General features: G+C 51.8%; 7 protein-coding genes across 7 annotated transcripts; 4 read left to right on the top strand and 3 right to left on the bottom strand.

Annotated features, from left to right (window-relative positions):
- Positions 1–67: 67 nt before the first annotated feature.
- Positions 68–715, bottom strand: ALT_6575 (uncharacterized protein; the record flags this gene model as incomplete). Its single annotated transcript, XM_033558082.1, has 2 exons — positions 68–565; positions 656–715. The coding sequence occupies 2 exons, from the start codon at positions 713–715 to the stop codon at positions 68–70; spliced, it is 558 nt and encodes a 185-aa protein (XP_033413973.1).
- A 781-nt stretch (positions 716–1,496) lies between these two features.
- On the top strand, positions 1,497–2,717 carry ALT_6574 (SDR family oxidoreductase; the record flags this gene model as incomplete). The annotated part of the gene is made up of 6 exons (XM_033558081.2): positions 1,497–1,551; positions 1,610–1,868; positions 1,922–2,085; positions 2,134–2,333; positions 2,390–2,540; positions 2,593–2,717. The coding sequence occupies 6 exons, from the start codon at positions 1,497–1,499 to the stop codon at positions 2,715–2,717; spliced, it is 954 nt and encodes a 317-aa protein (XP_033413972.1).
- A 647-nt stretch (positions 2,718–3,364) lies between these two features.
- On the top strand, positions 3,365–5,464 carry ALT_6573 (uncharacterized protein; the record flags this gene model as incomplete). The annotated part of the gene is made up of 2 exons (XM_089600095.1): positions 3,365–3,991; positions 4,091–5,464. The coding sequence occupies 2 exons, from the start codon at positions 3,365–3,367 to the stop codon at positions 5,462–5,464; spliced, it is 2,001 nt and encodes a 666-aa protein (XP_089455557.1).
- A 584-nt stretch (positions 5,465–6,048) lies between these two features.
- Positions 6,049–7,243, top strand: ALT_6572 (uncharacterized protein; the record flags this gene model as incomplete). Its single annotated transcript, XM_033558079.1, has 2 exons — positions 6,049–6,288; positions 6,353–7,243. 2 exons carry the CDS (start codon positions 6,049–6,051, stop codon positions 7,241–7,243), a joined length of 1,131 nt encoding a protein of 376 aa, XP_033413970.1.
- An 836-nt stretch (positions 7,244–8,079) lies between these two features.
- Positions 8,080–11,627, top strand: ALT_6571 (GTPase-activating protein; the record flags this gene model as incomplete). Its single annotated transcript, XM_033558078.2, has 3 exons — positions 8,080–8,893; positions 8,948–9,299; positions 9,347–11,627. 3 exons carry the CDS (start codon positions 8,080–8,082, stop codon positions 11,625–11,627), a joined length of 3,447 nt encoding a protein of 1,148 aa, XP_033413969.1.
- A 548-nt stretch (positions 11,628–12,175) lies between these two features.
- ALT_6570 (putative Rho guanyl nucleotide exchange factor) lies at positions 12,176–17,776 on the bottom strand (the record flags this gene model as incomplete). Its single annotated transcript, XM_033558077.2, has 2 exons — positions 12,176–13,177; positions 13,229–17,776. 2 exons carry the CDS (start codon positions 17,774–17,776, stop codon positions 12,176–12,178), a joined length of 5,550 nt encoding a protein of 1,849 aa, XP_033413968.1.
- Positions 17,777–19,138: 1,362 nt separating this feature from the next.
- Positions 19,139–21,641, bottom strand: ALT_6569 (uncharacterized protein; the record flags this gene model as incomplete). Its single annotated transcript, XM_089600094.1, has 8 exons — positions 19,139–19,273; positions 19,331–19,681; positions 19,732–19,917; positions 19,971–20,953; positions 21,007–21,134; positions 21,190–21,338; positions 21,388–21,473; positions 21,557–21,641. 8 exons carry the CDS (start codon positions 21,639–21,641, stop codon positions 19,139–19,141), a joined length of 2,103 nt encoding a protein of 700 aa, XP_089455556.1.
- Between the last annotated feature and the right edge of the window lie 366 nt (positions 21,642–22,007).

The following is a 22,007-nucleotide window of genomic DNA, read 5'->3' as shown; positions in this document are numbered from 1 at the left end:
ACATGAGTGGGGAAAGAAAAACCCAGACACGAGAACCGTCCTGTTCAAGAGCAGATGGCCTCATCAATCACTTCCTATCACCCCAAAGCCCAACAATACCCATAGCAAGCGCAATTCCCGAGCACACCGCTCTAGCACACTGCAGCCGTCTCTCGCGCGCCATCTCCTCACGGACACTCTCGCCATTCACCGACTCCTCGGCCTCAACAACGACCAGGTCCTCATCCTTCTTGGTGCCGTTTTTGCGAGAGAAGGACATGCATCCGGAGTCCTGGATAAGACTCTGAGCCCAAGCCTTGAGGCCCAGTTCCCGGTGGAACCAAAAGTCCATTCCGTATGACCCGACGATGGATGCGACGCACATCCAGATCAGGTAGGGGTGTTTACGGTGTTTGGGGGAGACGGAGTATGCGAAGACGAGGCAGGTGTTGGCGATGTTTGTCAGTCGTAGGCCATGTTTGCGATTAAGGCGCTTGACTTCGTTCAGAGATCGGAGAGCGTTGGCGGAGGTGGGGAGAAGATTCAAGGAGGGGATCGTGACTGCGGAGGCGGAGTAGGATAGGCCCTGCGACATTTTCATTAGTCTCTTGATTCAATGTTATGGGCAAGGAGGCTGTGAAAATAAATTTTGAGTGCCCAGTGTTAAGAGACTTACTGTGAGGATGCCCAAGGACACCGTTCCCACGAATTTGGTGACGGTGATAGGGCACGCCATTATGCTATATGGATGTTAATGACAATTGTATTGATACCACAATGTCACAACAGATATCAATCTTGATCGAGTATGGATGCAGACAATGCAACGCGTGATTTGATGCAGAAGAAGATGGATCATAATCATGAAGCCCTTAGAAGGTGGAGAAGCAGCCAAAAAGTGACGTCGGGATTATGGGCCGACCGTCCAATGGGAGGCCGCCACTTAGGTAGCTTGCTGTTTGTGCCTTACAGCCTGAGGCAGCAGACATAGAATGTTCGAGGCAGTCTTGTTCTACTATCTTAGGACAGTATCAGAGACACATGGAGGAGACTACCTAATTGGCATGTTTGAGACATATCTGCGGAGTACTATGAGAAAGGTCTTGATCGGTCAATATCTACTTGGTATGAAGCAAAGAATTGTCATGTGACAGTCAGTACAGCACACGCGCCATCAGAACACACAAAGCATGAAATGCGATCCACTACTTGACTCATAAGGTAGTACTGAGGACATCAATATCCATTTCTTTAATTGACTACATTTGGTGCTGTTTGAGGTTGAGAGGAACACAAATCATTAATTGGAACATTCCGAGGCTCCCGACCGAACAGCCGCGGCATCTTGGCCACTGTGGGGAAGACGAGACAGCTAGCTGGCCTGCACTAATGCACTAACTTGAGCTACCATCTCGTTCAATCATCTAGATATCTATCAGGGGTCTGAACACTGTTGATCTATCGAGTGCTAGAATCTGATAAACGGTTTGCGTCAATAGAACACTGCCGCCGCAGAAATGCCAGTTCCCACCGAAGACTACATCAGTGACTCCTGGAAGGAGGGCCTCTTCAGTGAGTCTCCCGTTGACCTCAAAGGCTCAAAGCTATCATTCCGCTAACATACATCCAGCAAACAAAGTCGTCTTCTGCACAGGTGGCGCAGGCACCATCTGCAGCGCGCAGGTTCGCGCCCTCGTCCGTCTAGGCGCGGACGCATGCATCGTCGGCCGAAATGTCGAGAAGACCGAAACGGCAGCCAAGGACATTGCTACCGCTCGGCCTGGAGCCAAGGTCATCGGCATTGGCGCGGTTGATGTGCGCAAGTACGATGATTTGAAGAATGCCGTCGATCGCTGCGTCAAGGAGCTAGGGGCTATCGACTTTGTTATGTACGAGTCCTCCTCGAGTTCGATGCACAGTTGCTAACAGCGAACTCAAATAGCGCCGGTGCGGCGGGCAACTTCCTGGCTTCGATCCAGCAGCTGTCGGTAAATGCTTTCAAATCGGTGATTGATATCGACGTGCTGGGGTCGTACAATACCCTCAAAGCGACGATCCCTCACCTCGTCGAATCGGCGAAGAAGCACAGGGTTGACTCGGAGACTCGTAGGTTATATTTACTTTAGGGTTGGATCGCATCTAACCGTTTTATAGTGCGGCCCTCTCCGCTCGGCACCGGCGGACGCATCATCTTCGTCAGCGCTACGATCCACTACCGCGCAATGCCCTTCCAGGCGCATGTAGCCGTCGCCAAAGCCGGTATTGACGCCTTGTCGCACACCGTGTCCATCGAGTACGGTCCGCTCGGGGTGACTTCCAATATCATCGCTCCTGGGCCAATCGCTTCTACAGAGGTACATGCCCTTCACCCTTCATCTGGGGTAACGAATTGTGTATCTGACAATCATAGGGTCTCGACCGACTCCTCCCCTCTGATATAAAGGAAACTTACACCAAGTCCCAACCTCTCGGCCGCTTCGGCTCTGTCCGTGATATTGCCGATGCGACGGTCTACCTCTTCTCAAATACCGGTAGTTATGTTTCTGGCCAGATTCTCGTCGGTAAGTAATCTATGCGACTCAAAATTAGAGCTTTCAGGCTGACGCGCGGTAGTTGATGGTGCGAGCTGGCGCATGTCCTCTGGCGGTGCGGCGTACGGGCAGCTGCAGTATCCGGATTTCCTGCTCACCGGGGATGCAGTGCAGAATGTCAAGGGGCAGAAGAAATCGAAGCTCTGATTGGGGGATAATTTTGAAACAGTGGTTTTCTCTTTGTTGGATTCGTATAGATTAGTTCCGCCTGCTCTACAGTATTATTATAAGACATGCTACGCTTTGCTCCGGATTATGTGACAATTGATAAAAAAGTCGGAGAAAGTGTGAACACAACATATCAAACAAGACATATTCATGTAAGGTAGCAACCTCGCAGACACCTGATCCGGTCGCTGCCGATTGACCGGATGATGTCTTGGACCAATCAAATGCTGTTTGTACAGGTGTCTCAGACAATGCCTTTGTGCTGTTCAATGTCCCAATGGTTCAGGCTGTGTTCCGCCATGCCAACATTGAACAAAGAACAATGACCTGAGCAAAGACATTCTATACACTCAACCCATCCTTCTGAGACTTGCTCCTTGAGGCTGAATATGTGATGTTGTCAACTCGGTATCACTACCCCTCGACCAGATGGCGTGTTCGAGGTGAGTGAACGCTTTGTAGATAACTAGTTGTATATAAGAACCTGTGCCCATCCTTGACCGCAACTTCGACTCTACATCCAATTTTCCCACCTCAACTGATCCCTCTCCAAATTTCAATACAACTTTTGTCTACACATCTATATACTTCTGTTATACTGAAGGCACCCAAAGCAGACTCCAACCATGGACACCATCGATCAACTCGCCGATTTCGAATCCCTCCTGGAACAGGTAAGACATGTCAAAAACGACTGGAATGTCCCGATTCAGGATCAAGCTGAGTATTTTCACAAAACCTTAGTCCGCCAGATTGAGTCCTTCTCCGAAATAGAGAAGAAGCACTTGTACAGATACCTCAAGCTCAGCCGCCATAATGAAGAGCTCCAGGCTTCCTACGATCAGCTGAACGAGTCGCTCAGCCAAGAACTGCGCAATGTCGAGCGCAAGAATGCAGAGCTGCAGAACGCCAAAAGTGCCCTGAGAGAGGCGCAGAAAGATTGCGAGGCCAAGGAAGAGTACATCCGCGACGCCGAGACAGCGAATGCTGCGCTCAAGGAGAAGAACAACGAGCAGAGAAGCCTGATCAAATCGTACAAGCAGGATTGGAAAGCTATGAAAGAAGAGCTGGAGCTTCGTGACAGAACAATTGACGATTTGCAGACGAACTTGCGGAGCAAGGGCGCGCTTGTCGACAAATATGAGCGCGAAATCGAGCAGTATCGAAAGCAGCGTAAAGAATGGGAACGGCAAGTGGATGAAGCCGCCCAATACCTGGACGACAAGAGCGAGGTCTTGAAATGGCTCAATGAAGTGAGCAGGCCTCTGAAAGCCAAAACAAAAGTATCAGCTTCTGACGCGTCAAGTTCAGGATCATCAAGATCTGAATCGCCAAGCTGTGACATACGTAAGGTGTCAGACTCTGGAGTGGGATCAACAGATGACGGAGCAGATGATGAGGCACAGTGTACTACAGATTCGGTGAAGGAGGACAAATCACCCTCTGCGACAGGTTCGTCTAAAGACCAGCAACTGGACCTGCAGGAAAGTGCAATGGACTGTTCAAATGAGGCGATCAGCGAGGGCGAAACGAAGTCAATACGTGGTGCTACCCTTGACGAAGAAATGATGTACTTGTCTGACAGTCTATCAGCTCTGTCCATCGAACGGGGAGCATCTCCAACGGAATGCCATATGAGCGATTGTCACGAGACACCATCTCCCGCAAGCTCATATGATTTGGATTTTCTACCTCAACGGCGAAAGCGGAGAAAGCAGCGCGCAAAGGACGTTGAGGACACCGAGTTGGCGTGCAAGAGAACCAAGGTCCGCAAACATTGTGAGAGTCCCGTTCAAACTGATAGTGGAGAAAGTGCCTCATTTGATGTTCAAGATCACAAACAAGGATCGGCCGAATACTGTGCAAGTCCCGTTCAATCGGACAGCGAGGCAAATCCTTCAACCGTGTTTGGAGCAAGCGAGCAAGGATCGCCCAAGACTCCATGTCCGATAGACTGCATGAAAACCGGGCAAGCAATCTTTTCGATTTCGCGTGGAGTTCAAACTGTTACCTGCCAAATGGACGGACCGGTAACAATCCCGTCAATAGAGTCGCCGGAAGCATCAGGACGATCACGGCCCCTCCTTTTGACCAGAAGAAGAGGTCGCTATAAGGACCCTGTGTACCTTCCAAAATCATATACCAAATCCCAACGGCTGACACACCAAGGTCGAGAGCTCGGTGTTAGTAGGCCAAGATATGTCAGTATGACTCGGCCCGTGCTTAGGAGCAGAGTTGCATCTTGGCCTCTGAATCAAGCCGAGCAAGAGAGCTTTGAACAAGACGACCTTCGGCAGGAGAACAAAGAAACGCTGTTAGTGTCACCAGCTCCGAACCATGGGAACGAGTCTTTGGAAGCTGAAGCTGACGCCGGTCCCGGACTAAAAACAGTTTCACATAAACCTCCTTCCCGCTTCGGCTACAGGTTGCAAAGTGACGGCAAGGTTACCAATTCAATGAAGAAACAGGGGATCCCTGCGTTTTCTCGCACCATCATGGAAGGAAAGTGGTGGCTGCCCTTTATGACGGTGTTAGTCCTGTTGCTGTCCATACTCTCCATACTCTCTCCCGACGGAGAGCGTCAATCGTGGAATAGAGTCAATATGATGCCACACGATGCCCTGACAAATTTGCGCAAATGTCGAGACTCTCGATGTAAAGTGGCGCTGGCTGCTGAGTGGGAGATTGTTCGAAGGACCGACTCTGATCTCTTGTCTTTTGGGTGACCAGTCTCACTAGGCCTTGGCACCATATATTTAAGGAGCTTGAGGCGTTTGGGAATAGGTTCTTTTATTGGGGCGTTCTTCTGTCAGTAGACCTTTTCATATTGGATATCAAACTCAACCAAGTCCACGCAATCAGGTCCTGCCAGCACTATGTATGAGTTTGTGAAACCATTGACTGGGCACAGTGTAGATACATTTTATACATGCTGCCCTGAAGGTAGTCCACTTTAGACACCCACCTGTTTTAGGCATGAACAACACGTGACTCGTTCTCCACCTTGAGACAAAGAGACGTAAGCACCAGACCCAATTAGGACTAGCTGTATCAAGTTGCGTCACCTGCCTCCGCCCTGCGCCACCGCAGCGAATTAAAAGCAGCAGACGGCAGGCAACTGTATCGACTTCTCTTAGGCTCCCCTCCTGACAACAATAAGCATCAGAGCGATCATCTTCTCCAACCTTAACTCTTGGACCAGCCATCATTTTCATCAGATATTAGACTCTTGACACCTTCCTTTTATTCTGACTCTCTTCTTCTGTAACTTTTACCTCATGTGTGTTTTTTAAAACTCGTTGCCGACACAATGAACCTTCGTTCGTTCCTCCTCGGCGGTGCCGTCGTTCTGGGCGCCAATGCATTTCTAGTCGTCCCCAAGATAGAGGGTGATATTATCGCTCCACAGGGTGATTTCACTGGCCTCCATCCCTTGGAAGCTTTTACTGCTCAGCAACAGCAGGTCGAACTTATTTGCAAGGAGTGCCCGTTCCGCGAAGTGAATGAGAATGGAGACGTCAGCTGGACTGATGGCTTCCTCACTTCTCTGGTAAGTCCGGCTTTCCGTTCTACCGCAACCTATTGTTTTCCGAACGTATCACTAATTGTTACAGGCACTGAACTTCTCTATAGAAGATGGCGCTTTGCTGGTCAATGGCCATCAGATCTTCCCGCCACCGCCCCCTTCCGTTATCACTGCCGTTCAGCGCCGGGAATCTGACGGAGCAGAGTCCGACCCTATCTCATTGGGATATGCGGTCGAGTTCATGCCTCTTGGTGTGCCAAAAGACGCTCCTATGGAGCTGTCAGCTGTTCGATTCACTGTCCTCGATTTGGACGGCCACCCTGTTCCGCTCGATACCGTTGCCATCACCATCATCAATGATTTCAAGGGTAACATCTACATGGCGAAGACCGACTTCGAAGATACAGCTCCGAATCGCCTCTCGTGGAAACAGTGCCGTGGAAAGCCCAAGTGCCTGCGCAAGCTTCTGGTTGAACGCATCCGGGGATTGTTTTCCGCCGCAAAGGCGCGTGTTCTTGGAATGAGACGCAGACCTTTTGGTTGCGGTCGTCCTCGTCCTATGCTACACCCCTACCGCCCAGAGGGCGATTTTGATCAGGATACCGTCCCTGTCCCCGGACGCCGTCCTCACCCGGGAGATGAGGGTCCCTTCGGATTTGACGGTCGCCCTCATCACCACCATCACATGCACCACATGCATCGTGGTGGTTGGGAACGTACTGTTTCCCGCATCGTTCGCTTTATTGTTGTTCCCGCAGTTCTCGGTGTTCTCGCCGGGTTGGCTGCCAGCGCTCTCGGTATGTTGGCCGGCCAGATTGTGGTCTTCCTGTGGCAACGGCGCCGTCGCTCCACTCCCACAGAGAATGTGGAGCAAGGAACTGTGTCGGAGAAGGAGGGTCTGATGACTGACGCGTCCGACGAGCTTCCTCCTGCTTACAGTGATGATGAGACTGTCGAGGTGTCCGACACCAAGCAGTAAACAGTCGCTTGCAACACTTTGGACTGGCTGATAGGGACATGTGAGACAGCAGTTCTGTGCCGATTGGAGACGATGCCTTGGGAACTTATGCCTATGAGTTATCGGTGAACGACTCATTTATCGTGTTAAATTCGCCTACTCTGCGATCCGGATATGCCTTTCCAACATTCTTTCGGTATTCTCTGTTTGTCTCGCACTCGCCGCCTTTCCGTTTGCTTACCATCATGTTGCTTTGAGTGTTCTATAATCTCGTGGTTTAGCAAGCTTTGTTACCACTAGTTAGTAATTAGCAGCACCAACGCAATGGTCCTTTTATGTCGGTAGTACTCCGTAGCACACTAATCCATCGTGGATTGTCCTTTCGAGATAATAAGCTACAACTTGATTCCGATGTCATCATCAAACTGGTTACTAGCTTTTACTACCTTAGGATAGCGATCGACGAGCACTACCGAGTAGTGGTGCTGATGTCTCACACAACTCGACTGTCACGTGACTTCTTGCGGATGCCTTGGCCAGGAACACCACTGTTCGCCTCGCATTCCCCTCTTCCGGCCAACAACAACATCAGCGTCGGACTTGGGAATTCGTCGCAACTTTTAGTCTGTATTCGAGCATGTTGCGACTGTTTATACGATGATCCACACTTGTTATACGATCCAGTGTGGATTTTCATCCAAATTCTCTACCCGAGTCTGACTGCCGTCTGAGCTTCGGTAGCTGTCAGCTCGCGCCGGACCTGGCTCCCAGCATCCCGCACCTGTGGTCAGCGGGAGGATTTGAATCAACGTCCTATTATCTTTGACCTCCATTCTTTCAATAACTCTGTGCACACCATGTTGCAGTGGTCGTCATTCGTCCAAAAAGCCCAGTCTTTTATCGACCCGGCCAATTTCAACCTTCCGACTCTGACATCCTCCGATCGCAATCCATCCAAAGCGTCCCTCTTTCGTCAGCAGTTCCGTCTCCCTGATTCCCAAAACCCATTGCAGGAAATCACCGCCGAGTTAATCCTCCCTGTTCCGCATACCTCTCCGTCGGCTGCGTCCCAAGGCGATCAGTCTCGGCCACTCGACCGTGCAGGCAATCGGTATGCCGGGAGACTCCATCTGAGCGAACGCTTTCTCTGCTTCTCCACGCAGCCGACCAGCTTCGCCCCTTCCGCGACACTCAGCGCCTCTACGCAGTGGACCGGTCAGACGAATGGCACCGGGCCTTCCGGCAATGGCTTCACCCTTCCGCTCTGCTGTATCCGGCGGGTGGAAAGGCTGAATAGTCTCAGTCACGTCTTCTCACTCGCGTTGACTACGTGGAATGGCGCTCTGGGAAAGCAGCAACCTCCGGGTTTTGTTCCGCAGAAATTCACCATCCAGCTAGTGGGAAGCAGGCAGGCCTGCGAACGCTTTTGTGATGGTTTAAAGAAGGGGCTCCGGGAAGCGATGAAGGAGATTGAGAATCTACGGGTGGTTGTAAATGACTGTTACTCGGAATACTTGCTTTCGGGGGCCAAGACTAAAGACCAGAACCCAGACAATGCCGAAGCACGCCAACCCCCAGATGCTGGGCTGGGAATGATATTCCGTTATCCTGGTGATGCTCGCAAACTGCGGGATCGCAGCAAGATGAGACTATGGGGGGAATACTTCAGAGGTATGGAACATTGCAATGGATAGAGAGCGTTCATTAAGATTTCTTGCGATCTAGAAAATGGCCGGAACGCAACATTAGTTCGGCAGCCCACCTTTCATAAGCTGATTCGCGTCGGTCTACCAAATCGTTTACGTGGAGAGATATGGGAGGTGACTTCTGGGTCTTTGTACCTGCGGCTGAGGTCTCCCAAACTATACACAGATACTCTGGCCAAATTCTCCGGTCAGGAGTCTTTAGCAATCGACGAAATCGAGAAGGACCTGAACCGGAGTCTCCCAGAGTACCCCGGCTTCCAAAGTGAAGAGGGCATTGGCCGGCTGCGAAGGGTCCTGACAGCTTACAGTTGGACTAATGCGGAGATTGGATATTGTCAGGCTATGAATATTGTTGTAGCAGCTCTGTTGATGTATGCCAGTCCCCACCCTGCTTACCACCCGCTGCTGACCCGCACAGATATACGTCAGAGACGCAAGCGTTCTTCCTGTTGTCCGTACTGTGCGATCGTCTTTTGCCAGGGTACTATTCCACAACCATGTACGGCACCCTGCTGGATCAGAAGGTGTTCGAGTCATTGGTAGAGAAGACCATGCCGGTATTGTGGGACCATCTTTCCAAGTCTGATGTTCAGCTGTCCGTCGTTTCACTTCCTTGGTTTCTCTCGCTATACATCAACTCTATGCCTCTGGTCTTTGCATTCCGGGTGTTGGATGTCTTTTTCTTAGAAGGCCCAAAAGTACTCTTTCAAGTCGGCCTTGCCATCCTGCGCATCAACGGCGAAGAGCTCCTGGATGTCCAAGACGACGGGTCTTTTATTTCAGTCCTCAAATCTTACTTCTCGCGTCTGGATGAGTCGGCACATCCGAGATCGGAGAATCCCAAATTGAGAGCCATCACGCGATTCCAGGAGTTGATGGTTGTTGCGTTCAAAGAATTCTCCGGCATCACACATAGTACCATCACTGAACAGCGTGAGAAGCACAAGGACGCGGTTCTCGAGAATATTGAGAGTTTTGCTAAACGCACATCCATTCGCAACCTTGGCCCAGACAGCAAACGCCTCAGTATGGATGATCTGGGTCTCATCTATGACCGATTCTACGAAGTGCTGTACGACCGCCAGCAGAGGCAAAGGCTTATCGAAGAGGAAAAGAAGCGCCAGGAGAAGAAAAAGGCCGAACGAGCTTCAATACTCGGTCCTCCCGTAGACCGCGAGGTGGGCCGCGTCGGCCTCGGACCCAGCCCAACTCATATGGACTATGATGCTTTCCGCGATTTCCTCGCTATTACAGCGAAATGGGCTGTTACCGATTCTCCCGGACCGTCGCGGAAGGAGTCATCGGCCGATATGAATGGCAGTTTCCGAGGATTTGGCAAATGGGCTTCTGGAATGAATCATAAGCCTGAACCTGCAGACCACGAATTCATGCAAAGGCTGTTCCGCAAGTGGGCAACGGACCCATCCGAAGGTCTAAGCTTGCAAAACGTGGTAAATGGCCTTGCACGGCTGAAGGGCACTCGGGATATCATGAATAGCATTCACTATTTTTTCGACCTGTATGATGATAATGGCGATGGAAAGGTCGACCGAGAAGGCATACTGCGGATGTCAGAAGCTTTGCTCTTCCTTTCTCGCCGAGGTTTCGACGGTACCATCACGCCGAGTCAATCTCTGGAAGATTTGAATGACCGGAACCACCCAGAACGGGATAAGCTGAGCACCGATGAAAGATTCCTGGGTAGCGTCAGCGCGTTCATCCGTCGATGTTTCGAGTATGCTGATCCTAGCAAACCCGAGAGCAAGACAACCGAAACTGCCAATGATACGGATGAGGCGGCTGACAAGCTGGGTTCGTTTGCTATTGGAGATGACGACGAGGAGGATCTCATCGACATGGAAGAGAACGACAAACCCAAGGAGACGCCTACGCCACAAGCGCCGGATAACGAGCACCGTGCGGATGCCAACACAGAGCACAATCGCAAGACATCAGAAGCTGCCAATCCGGCGCTTGATCCCAACAATCCCCTTCATATTACCCTCCCCACCTTCCGAATGGTCATTCTGGCTGATGAGCTGCTGGAGCAATTCTTTGAGACCTTCTTCCCCCAGTCCTTCCGTCTTTCCGACCATCCCAACCCTGCATCAACAACCACGTCCCTCTCGTCGAATCTCACCACGTTCTCAAACATCGGCACCGCTAAAGCCCCAGGCAGCGCCGTATCAGGTGCACCAGTTGGCGGGGCATCCGGCGGCATCGTTCCCCCAGGCAAAGGTCTCCGCGGGGTCCTGGACAACATCGTCTCCGACGGCATCCGAATGGCCGCCGAGGTCAAGAAGCGAATGGACGAGGCCCAACGGGAACTGGAGCGCAATGCCCTCAGCCGAGAAGAGGACGACGAAGACGAGGAGGACGATTTCGATCCCCGCACCGGCGCCGCCGCCTCGGCCGCCATGGTCGGAGGAATATCTAGTTGGGGCGCAGGGGCATACGGCGCCGACCCCGAGCGCCGCAGCGTCCGCGACGCAGACCGCGACCTCCTCGAGGGAGCCGAAGTGCTCAGTGTGCGCGAGAAGGATTCCTCCTCACTCATCGACGGCAAAGACGGACATCGGGGCTCAGGCGAAGGGAGCAGTAGCAGTGGTCATGTGCCGCAGGCAGACTCTACACCGCGACGGACATCAGATCCTGAACATGACCGCGTCGTCAGTAAAGTCGTCGAATTTGACTCATAGTTATTTGGGTTTGTGCTTTAGCATTTTTCATGGTCGTCAGCTCTGGGTCACGTGGTTTGGGCGACATCGATGTTCACTTCACGTCTTTATGTTTGGTAGTGTATATTGCATATCTGGTAGGCATTATGGGGTTCTGATATCTCAATTCAGTTATGGTCATTGTTACATGCATTGCATACAGTCTTCTAGTCAGGCCGTAGTTTTACAGTAAGTTATTACCACAGAGGCAATATGCCTGCAGTCCAGTACGACTAGGTCAGATCTTGAACAAATATGGTAGATGGAATAGATCAATGCATTTATCACATTGAATGATGAATCAGAATCAGAGGTATGTATGTACATCAATCAATAGACTGGTATCAACATCGTTAATCATGAGAGGTATATGATGTCAGTCACGAGCAGACAGAGGGTATAATAAGGACATTAAGAGTCAATGGTGCGTAGTTTATCCAGCATCAGGGTAATTGTGAATGGGAGGTAGAAAGAAGTAGTGTGAAAGTGAAAGAAGGATGAAGACGAAGAGGCAAAGACGAGCGATTACTTTACTCCTTCTGTCCCTCGTTCTCGATCAGCTCGAGCACGAGCTGACTCCGCTCGTATTCCGGATGTTGCATGCAGATTTTGACGGTGCGGCCATTACTGGCCATCGCGACGCCGTTAGACAGCCCGCTGGCTAGGTTGATGGAGGCTCCCGAGTTGGTCGGGACGGTGTTCGCCCCTGACCCGGGGAGAGTGCTTCCGTCATCCAGGCAGACGACGTTGTGGCCTGGGATGACCTGCCTCAGGCGGCCGTTCATGGCGTTGCGGACCTCGACGAAGTCCTCGTTGAAGAGGATCAGGAACTTGCCGTACAGACAGGCTGAGTGCGCGCGGCCGACGAACTCCATGATGACGCTGCGGGAGACGTCGCCGTGCTTGTTGACGTAGACGGCGCAGTCCGTGTAGGCGACGAGGAATTCGCTGTCGCTTAGTCTGAACATGCCTAGCGGGCGCAGGTTACTGATGCGGTGGGCGATGCTGCTCAGCTGGGCTTGTGCCTCTGGGGCTTCGGACCGGAAATCGGGGACGGACCAGGTTTGCTTCTTGTCGAGGGTGAGGATTTCGATGCCCCGCTGGGTGGAGATGGCCAAGGATGAGTGGAACATGTTGATGCCGTAGCTCTCGGCAGGGATGTAGAACTCGTCGTATTCGCGGAAGAACTCGGTCTGGGAGCGACGAGTATGGAACAGTCGACTCTTACTGGTGGCGGATTTTTGTAGCACGGGTTCCAGCACCTTGAAGGTGGACGACAGCCCATCACGCTTCTTGTACATCACCAGAGTACGGTCTTTCATATGACCTGCTGCAAAGAACCCAACTTCTCGGTTTCCGGACAACTTCTGCGGCGCCCGGCGAGCAGAGTCCTTTGTTGTTTGCGAGGACACCCCACTTGCAGGGCATACGACGTCCAAGTGATACGCGATTAGCGACTTGTCAGCAATCAGCAGGAAGAGATTAAACTCTTCAAAGACCGCAATCTGCGACACTCGTATGATCGGGATCGCCTAGTACTAAATTTAGAAGATGACCAATAGACCACAATCGAAAGAACTTACTCGAACCCAACCACGAGGGTCATTATACTCGGAAATGTACACGCCGTAATCAGTACCGACCGCACACATCATCCGGCCTGGAGGCTGTTGGAATACAGTGGCGCAATGCACGCTGGTTCTGCAAACCGGCACAGGGCGAGACTTTGAACCCCCATACCGCTCCTCAACCTCCCGGATAGCTCGGTCCAGAGGGGTGCCTTTGATGGTGACTGTCCTCTTGGAGATACCTGAATGATCGGAAGAGGCAAAGGCCGTGTCAGCCAGCACACGAAGTCGGAAGGGCTCGGCGTTCTGCGCAAATAGAGCGGCAGCATGTCTCGTCTTAGCTTCCATAATTTTCTCGCACCACTCCTGCCGGTTCTGTGCGGAAAACGCGTATAGCGTAAAGGTCCCGTTCTTCCCAAGGTGTTTGACCTTGAACGGATATAGGATCTTGTCGTCTTTGGAACTCTCCAGTACCGTGGCTGCTACCAATGTCTTGCCAGAAGAGGATGTCGTAGAGTTGCCCGAGTTGCCGCTGTTGGAGTGTATGAGGGGTGCAGCACCTGCACCACGCGTCGTGGCTTGCGGTGGAGTAACGGTCGAAACACCTCGGACGGAAGACTTGACGACAGGGTCATCATTGGTGCTCTCGAGCACCAAAAGGTCCATTGGGATGGGCAGCTTGGACACATCGTAGCTTTCATATTTGATGCCCCTCGTTGGGTCGCGGGTGGTGGACAGTTTGGCAAGGACGAGGTAATGGTCGAAAAGAATGGCATGTGTGTCCACGAGGAATCGAGTGCGTGTACCTGGGCGCTGCAGGTCTCCTCGGTAGATGATCTCGCGACCAAGATGCTGCAGATTCAGCTCTACTTCCTTCTTCATCTCCGGTCTAAGTTGCAGTTTGGCAGACAATTCCATCAGATCGACCTTCTTGCTTGTTTCACCGACTTTGTTGTCACATTCCAGGGCCACGACCTTGATCTCATCAATAGCTTGTGCCAGGTTCGTCTTTTCCTCGCAGTCCTTGACCATGTTCTTGTGAACAGTCGACAACAGTAGGGTGTATCTCTGAATCCGAGTTATTGGAGATTTGAGATAGGTATCCCAACTGAGACGATTCGACATCTTGTGCTCACGAGCTTGGTTCAAGAACTGTCGAAAGTGGGCATTTCTCTCCATCTCCTTACGAACAAGGTAGTTGGCGTACGGAAAAGTTGCCGCGTAGTCAATGTACACCATCTTAGCCTTTCGAATCCACTCTCGGAAAATGTCACTGAAGCCCACAATGAACGGGCCTTGCTCCTTCTGCCGGTACTTGAGCTGCGCAAGGAGGTACTCCTCGTTTACTTTCTTGACCGCATCTACCTTTCCAAAAACATCATTCAGGAACTTCGGTAATCTCTTCGGCGGAATGATGGCAGGTTGCATATTTGCCAACTGATCCCGGTAGAGTTCACGAAGGACGTCCAGCTGTCCAATAAAGGCATCCTCGGTCGTGACAATCTCATGCAGGTTGTTCTGGCGATCCACCTCTTTCTTCGGATAAGCCTCCCACACCTCCTTCGGAACCTTGTAGAACGTGACCCAGTCCTCGACCTTCTTTTGCGGTGCCATCTTGTGCGCTTTCAGGTTGACCTTCTTCAGCGTTCGCATGCAGTGGTGCGAATAGCAGCGTCCGAGGATCTCAGTCTCCTGTTCATGTAGCAGGGGCGAATAGCAACCAGTGCCTGTAATTTGGAACAAAACACCCGACAATGTCCCGCTGCCGAACTTGACCCATTCTTCTTCCTTCACCAGAGCCTCCTGCTCCAGCATGTTCTCAACGACTCGCGCAGCCAGTGTCTCTGCGTCCGCGATGTTCATTGTCGGCACCTTGTGAGTGAACAAAGCGACGATCGCGTCGACAATGGCCGATTTTCTCAGGTCCGTTTCCTCTTCGCACAGATCGCGAATCCAAGCAAGAACGGCACTGAGTGCCCAAGGTTCGACACATTTCCTGAATTGTTCCGAGGACAGTTTAGACGGATTGAACTTCTTGCGACGTCCCGCAGGAATCGTGGGTAGGTCCAGGGGTATTGCAGGAGCCTCTTGGGCCGCGTCAAGTTTGAAGGCGCCATGCTGTTGCTGTCGAAGCAGATCCAGCTGCTGCTTGTACTTCGCCCGATCCGCATCGGTCTTGGACCTGATAGGGGGGTCAGTCCGGGGTCCAATAGGATGACTTGACAGAGATGTCGACCGTGGCACTTGGGACGTTGGTGTGGACACGGTCGACGCAAACGAATCCGCAGAAACAGGGTACTGAGGGCTTGTATACTGGGTTTCTTCCGGGTATTCACCCGATTCTTGCGGCCTATAGGTCCCAGCCGGCATCAGATGAGGCATAAGGTCTGCGTTATTCGCTGGTTCAACGGGGGCCGGTGGTAGCGGCCGCATCCCGGGATGGAAAAAGAGCTCCCCTGGCATCCCTCCTACATCGGATCCTTCACTTCCTGAATGATGCACATCATCGGGATATGCGTCTGCCTCGTCACCGTAGTCGAAGCTCATGCGGCGCTCGTAGGCGCCAGGCTCTGAGAGGCCACCAGTGCCTGCAGCATCGACCCGCGCCGCGGAAATGTAGTCATAATATTTGTGCACTTGATCATCGGGCATAGGATAGTAGTCATAGTCGTCCGAGTACTCGCCGCGGTCGTCCGCAGAAACGTTGGAGCTGCGGAGGGAGCCGGAGGGGCCGAGCCTTGTGGCTTGATCTACGCCTTCATTGCGAGTCTCGTCAGCATGTTCATCCATTTCAGCATCATAGTGATGGCGCTCATAATAATTGCCGCTGTAGGTCGCATTGGTTGTGGACTGGAGTTCATCTTGACGAGAGTCTCGCCGGGGCGATGGCGCTCGCGCCGATGAATGGCTTCCATAGGCACTGATGATCGATGCATTAGTCTCCCTCCGTGTGCGCGCTTGCTCCCGCTCGGCCTGGATCCTGTCCTCCTCGTCCGCCATTTGTAGCATCGCCAGGCCCGCCGCGGCTTCCGCATCGCTATCGTCGCTATACGCATCATAGTTAACATACTGGCCTGTGCCCGTCGCCAATGTGCCATTTGTGTGCGTGTGCCTCTCGTCAGGAGACAATCGCATACTCGAGGTGGCAGTGACGGGAGGACTAGGGTCATATGCTTCCTGACGTGAGGTCTGAGCGTCAACATGCAGTGGCCTAGTGTCATAGCGTGTCTCCCGCCTCATACGACCATCTATCACAGCCGCTTCCACTTCCCTCATCAGATCGTCATAACCTACCGGTTGGTCCGACCGCGGATCTCGGCCACCGACCCCATTGAGACCATCGAGCGGCGAAGAATCGCTGTCCGCGTCGACTGGTGGACCGGGCAAGGGCCGCGACTGGGGATGCCTAGTCATGGTATCTGTCCGGCGCGGAGAGGTCTGCGGCTGCACATGTTGAATTGGAGGCGTAGGCAGTGACCGCCCCGATCCGCGACGGCTGAAGCTCAGTCGCTTACTGTATAAGTCTTCCGCAGGTGTCGAGTGCGCAGGTGGTTCGGGAGGGAGCTCGTCAGGATAAGGCGCCATAGCTGCATCTGAGTGGTGGGGCGACTGCGCGGTATAGAGGGAAACCTGTGAGCTGTAGGCGTGGGAGCGAGTAAAGGTTGATGCAATCGTTGTTGAGGTCAATGAGCTTGTGGAAGGATAAGGTACGGTAGGGCTCATCGGTGGGGCGACATTGTAGGCTAGAGATGCAGATGACTGAGTAGAAAAGGCATACGGGGTTGCTGGCGAGTCAGTTCGATACGGGGCGGATGCGCGACTTCCGTAGGGATGATCTGGTCCTCGAGGTGGAGGGGGAGGCGGCAGGGATTGCTGAGAAGAATATGCCTGCGATGTTTGCGGAGGCTGTGCATACAAACTGGCTATACTCGGCTGTCGTTGGACAGTTGGGGACCCGTATCCAGCGAGACTTGCCGACTGATACGCCGCTGGATTGTACGGCTGGTGAGCAGCGGTCGCACCAGCGGTGTAAGCATTGCTGCTGGAGCTGTTATATGCGAGGGGATTGTAGCCTAGCTGCTGTTGTGACGGAGTAGGTGGGAGGGCATATTGCTGAGGATTATAGGCCGACTGTGTCGGAGAGGCGATGGACGAGTATTGGTAGGAATAGTTAGACTGAGATGAAGCTCTGTCTCGCGTTACGTGCGGCGACCCGCCGGAGGGGATATGCGCGTATCGCGGTCCTGAGATATCATCGTATCCGCTGTTCGCAAGGCTATAGGACCCTTGTCCGTCCTCGGTGCCATAATTACTGGCTTGTCCGGTATATCGCGTGGACCCGTTGGCATTTCGGGCGTGTTGAGCTCCGGAACTTCCACCGAACAGACCCGCGTCATCCCCCACGTTATAGCTGGGCATCCGCCGTAATTGAGAATTTGCGCTCTGTTGTTGTGCATTGTAGTGGTCATAGCGACTGGACGAGGGAGGTTGCGTGGACGACGAGGTAGGGATGTTGGACTGGCCGCCGTAATAGGGCGTTTGGTCATTCTGATAGTGAGCCATTGTCGCTAAGAAAGTCCACGGCTAGTGAAGCCAGACTCGCAAAAGCACGCGACCGAGGGGTTTATGGCGACGATGTGGAGGGCTGCGAACCCGCCCTATGAAGTCTCTCGGACTCCCTTGGTGCACGAGAGGATGCTGCGGTGAATGCAGCGCAAGTCGGCTGCCGCGGGACGACGGAGACAAAGACAGTCGAACTCGGTCAAATCAAAAGGAGAATGTCGAAAAGGGGAGAGTCCGACATGGATTGAATTCTCAGGATCGACCCGATGTGTTTGGAAGGGAGAAAAGAAACCTTGCTGTGAGATTATTTGGGGCTCAGGTGGGTGGACCGATCGTCACGTATCCCTTTAAGCCTTGGGCCTTAGGCAAACAACCCACGCGGGAGCAATCCAGTGGAACTCGGAAGGGGCTCGTGGTTAAGTTCAGTTCGAAAAGCTAACAGCAAACGGCTAAGGGCAATAATAATAGTAACGACTATGATTCCCCACACGTGTGTGCCTTCATGCTTTGTCATGTCCCAAGGGACCACGGAGCCACGTGAGCTGCGGGGAAGACAATGTACTAGCACTTGTTGTGTTCTTAGAATCAGCAAGATATACAGAGTGCTCAATACTAGTAGTATGATTATCCTCGATATGAAGTTACTAAGGAGAAAAAAGACTTGAACATGGTAAATGACAGAAAGGACATATCAAAGCTGCAAAAAGGCCGACAGATCCTCACTCAGCTTCTGCGCCCATAGCACAGCCAACACAAAATCATTGGTAAAATCAGCCACAATCTGAGTCGTTGACTCAGGCAAGTCCATTATTGTACCAATCATCAATGACGCTATATTGTTAGTTCCGTTTCGAAGGTTCAAACTGCTCCGTCAACGGGGAAACCAGAGTTGGAAACATATAACTTCTGCATCACGTCAATATCTAGTCTATGTCGTGGTTCAAGTTACACATCGTCAGAGGAACATTACCTTATGCATAGGTAGGTAGTCCTTCTGCTAGGCTGGTTAATAACATATGTGCCTGTTCCCCTCATGCTCGCAATCTCATGTCCGCAGCTAATTCAATTTATTCGAAACTATGAAATCGACCCCTCGGGAAGCTGATCCGAAGTTGCATTGGGAGAAAACGGTGACGATATTCAACAGCTAGCTATATAAGTGTCCGTAAATAATACGTCATGGAGAGCAAAGCATTCAGAGTCGAAACAGGCATCACAATCGCAAACTAGAAAATAAAACAACAGGATCGCGGGAAACTTGGACATCGAATCGAAATATAACAGCATGAAATAGCAAAGCATCAGTCGATATATTGCGAAGATACAACTTTTATAGCACTATCTCCCAAGGTGGGAAGCCCTTTATTTCCCATCATATATTTGATCGGGCGTGAGTATAAATTCTCCTTTCGGCAGGTGCTCCGGTTCAACCTGGTCTGGTTTTATATAACGAGCGGTCAGAGCGAAGCGTAGCTTCTTGTCTGGAGTCACCGCATGCTATCGAAGCGTCAGTATCATTTCCTTGATAATGCGCAGCTTTTGGGATCCCTCTACCTCGTAGTATTTTTGAAGGTTCTCGCCGTGCATGACTACCAAGTCTCCATGGTTCAGTTCCATCTTGATTTCTACGGGAGCCTCCCCGCATTTGCCCTTCTGCAAGGCCTTGCGCCGTAGACTGTTGTATGTTATTTCGTCAATCTCACCGTTGGCCAGTTGACTCTTCAGGCTCCGTCTTTCGGCTTCCATTCTACAACCCGCCAAGACGGGGTCATCTTTCAAGAGTGTCTTGGCTTTGGACAAGCCGTTGTAGTACTTGTACTTCATTCGAATTGACATGACCGACTTGGCACCCAGGGAAAGCGTGGCAATAGTTGGTCCGAGCGAGGACTCCCCATCGTCATGATACTTGTGTGGCATCAGCAACCCGCTAGGTACAAACACAGCATTCAACATACCCCGATCTTCATGTCTTCAAAATAACCGAGCATGAGTAGCTCATTTGGCGGAAGGAAGGTGTCTCCACTGCCTGCTACAGCTCGCTCAGTCGCCCAGGTCAAACGACCTAAGGCCTGCAGGATCTCGTCTGGAGCATCAGCGAACGGCCTGGAGCCCACTGAAACGATATATTTGTAAGGCATCCCCTTTGAGAAAGTTCAGTGGCGTGGGATGACACAGTACGGCGCGGGCAACTCACATAATTCACAGCAAAGTGTGCGGTGAGGGTTCCAGCGACTGTGGATCTGTTGGTCAGAAGAACAAGGATGATCTCAGAGAGAACGTTCGCACGCTTACCAACACTCTGCTGCAGAGGATAACGACGCAGCCCAAAGTCAGCAACTTGTAGCTGTCGAAATAGATCGTTGGGCCCGCCGGGACGACTGTTAATTATTCTGTTGGCAACAAAGTGAGTAATGCTGCCTACGCCTGGGATTCGATATGTCAGTTTTCTGTACGGAAACAATGTCTCATCATCGATGTCTGGGACAGCATATTTGGGGTCAAAATGACAAGCACGTTTATTCGGTCCAAGGCCAAAGTCATCGATAACAGATCGTAAAGAAACCGGCTGCACGGTCAGCATTTTCTCGAATGTGCAGCTTGTCTCGCCTTTTCTGGAGATCTGACTGAGCTCATCTGTGCATTTCCAACCACGCCAATACTTTCTGGATATGCATTTTTGGCAACGTGGACAGACAATGCCCTTCCACGCAATTCGAGAATAGCTGACGCCTTCTCCGTCTTCTTCTAACGTTGGTAGCAGGTTGGGTACCAGGTCGTGGTGTGGCACTACCTCGGGAGCAGGACGAGTTCGAGCGTGAATGAAGTTACGATGGAACGTAAAGTCCAATGGGGGTTCGAAGCCGTTGATTGTCCAGAAGCTATCGCAGGTGGGTTCCAGGCACATCCAGCCTTCATTGTATATACGTGGACTTGCTGTATGGCAAGCGGCGCAATGGTTGATCTCGGCCTGAATCTCAGGGCGCTGGTGATATGGAACAGGAGCGGCAGAGTCTTTGGCTGCCCACCAGCTCTTTGTAGAGAGGTCCAGCTTCTCAAAGCGAACTTTGGCTCCCACCTTGCCTCCCATCCTCTCGTACCAGACGTCCGTAACCCGAAAGTAATCCATTACGTTGTACCGGTGTGGTAGCTTTCTTCCGAGAAGTGTGTTCCGGTCTCCTAATCGTCAAATCAGAGGAAGGGTTACTCTGGCTGCAGGAAAGAAGATTCACCTATGATAAGGCCCACTGGGACCTTCAGATTCATACTGTTAATGAGACTACTGACAGCACTATCATCGCTCCCTTGATCTCTAACGAGGATGAGGTTGCCCTCTGCATCCTTAGTGCAACCGCCTCCGCTAGTATTGTTAGAGACGACACGTAGGTATGCCCTAGAATCAGGATTGCACTTACACCCTTGTAAATACCACCTCTTCATCAATGTATGATCGAATACCACAGTCAGCGTCCAGCAAGAAACCCCAGCACAGATGGTCACAGTGGTAAGAACCACCTTGGACTGCACGGAACCAGGGAAGAGCATCGCATAGCTCTGGGCGGCACTTGAAGACCAGGTCAGCCTACATAACAATGGGATCGGCGGTTACAAACCTCAGCCCATGCGGGAGGCTGGCCATCGACTGGTTCCGTAGCACCATTTGCAGTCACGACTTGCGGGGCGACACTAATAGGTGAGACTTGTAAAGGTCAGATATGTGTGAAAGGCCTCTAGGACGCTGAGAACAGCGCAGCAGGAGGTTGGATGAATTGGACTCGTTACCTGTGGAGCGAACTTTTCGGATGCGACCTGTCTTCACAGACATGGGCTTTGGTGCCGAAGCTCTCGCCGGCCTGCTTGGGCTCATACTGTATTGGCTTGTCAAAAATAGGATGCTTTAGTGTGAGACGGAATGGATCTGGCTTCTATATGAGGAACTGCACGTAGAGTTGCGTCGCTCACTCGCAGATTCTAATGATTCTAGTAGTGATTGTGGGTAGATTGACGTCGTAAAAGTATATTCCAGGCTGCAAACCTGCACTGTCTGTGGGATCTCCGAACTTCCAGCAACTAGAATCGAGTATTCCTGAGATAGGCACAATGAGGATAGGAGATTTCACGCAAGTATATAGGAGATAGCAGCCGGTCAGGCCCAGCTCGCAATTGAGAAGTCTCGGGACCGAGACGAGAAGCTGGTATGTATCAACAGAGCGAAACAAAACGCATCCCTAAG

This window comes from Aspergillus lentulus (assembly GCF_001445615.1).
Source record: "Aspergillus lentulus DNA, contig: Alt12, strain: IFM 54703, whole genome shotgun sequence".
NCBI classification, from domain to species: Eukaryota; Fungi; Ascomycota; class Eurotiomycetes; order Eurotiales; family Aspergillaceae; genus Aspergillus; species Aspergillus lentulus.
Note: the sequence above shows the minus strand (reverse complement) of the source record. Positions and strands in the feature narration are given on the sequence as shown.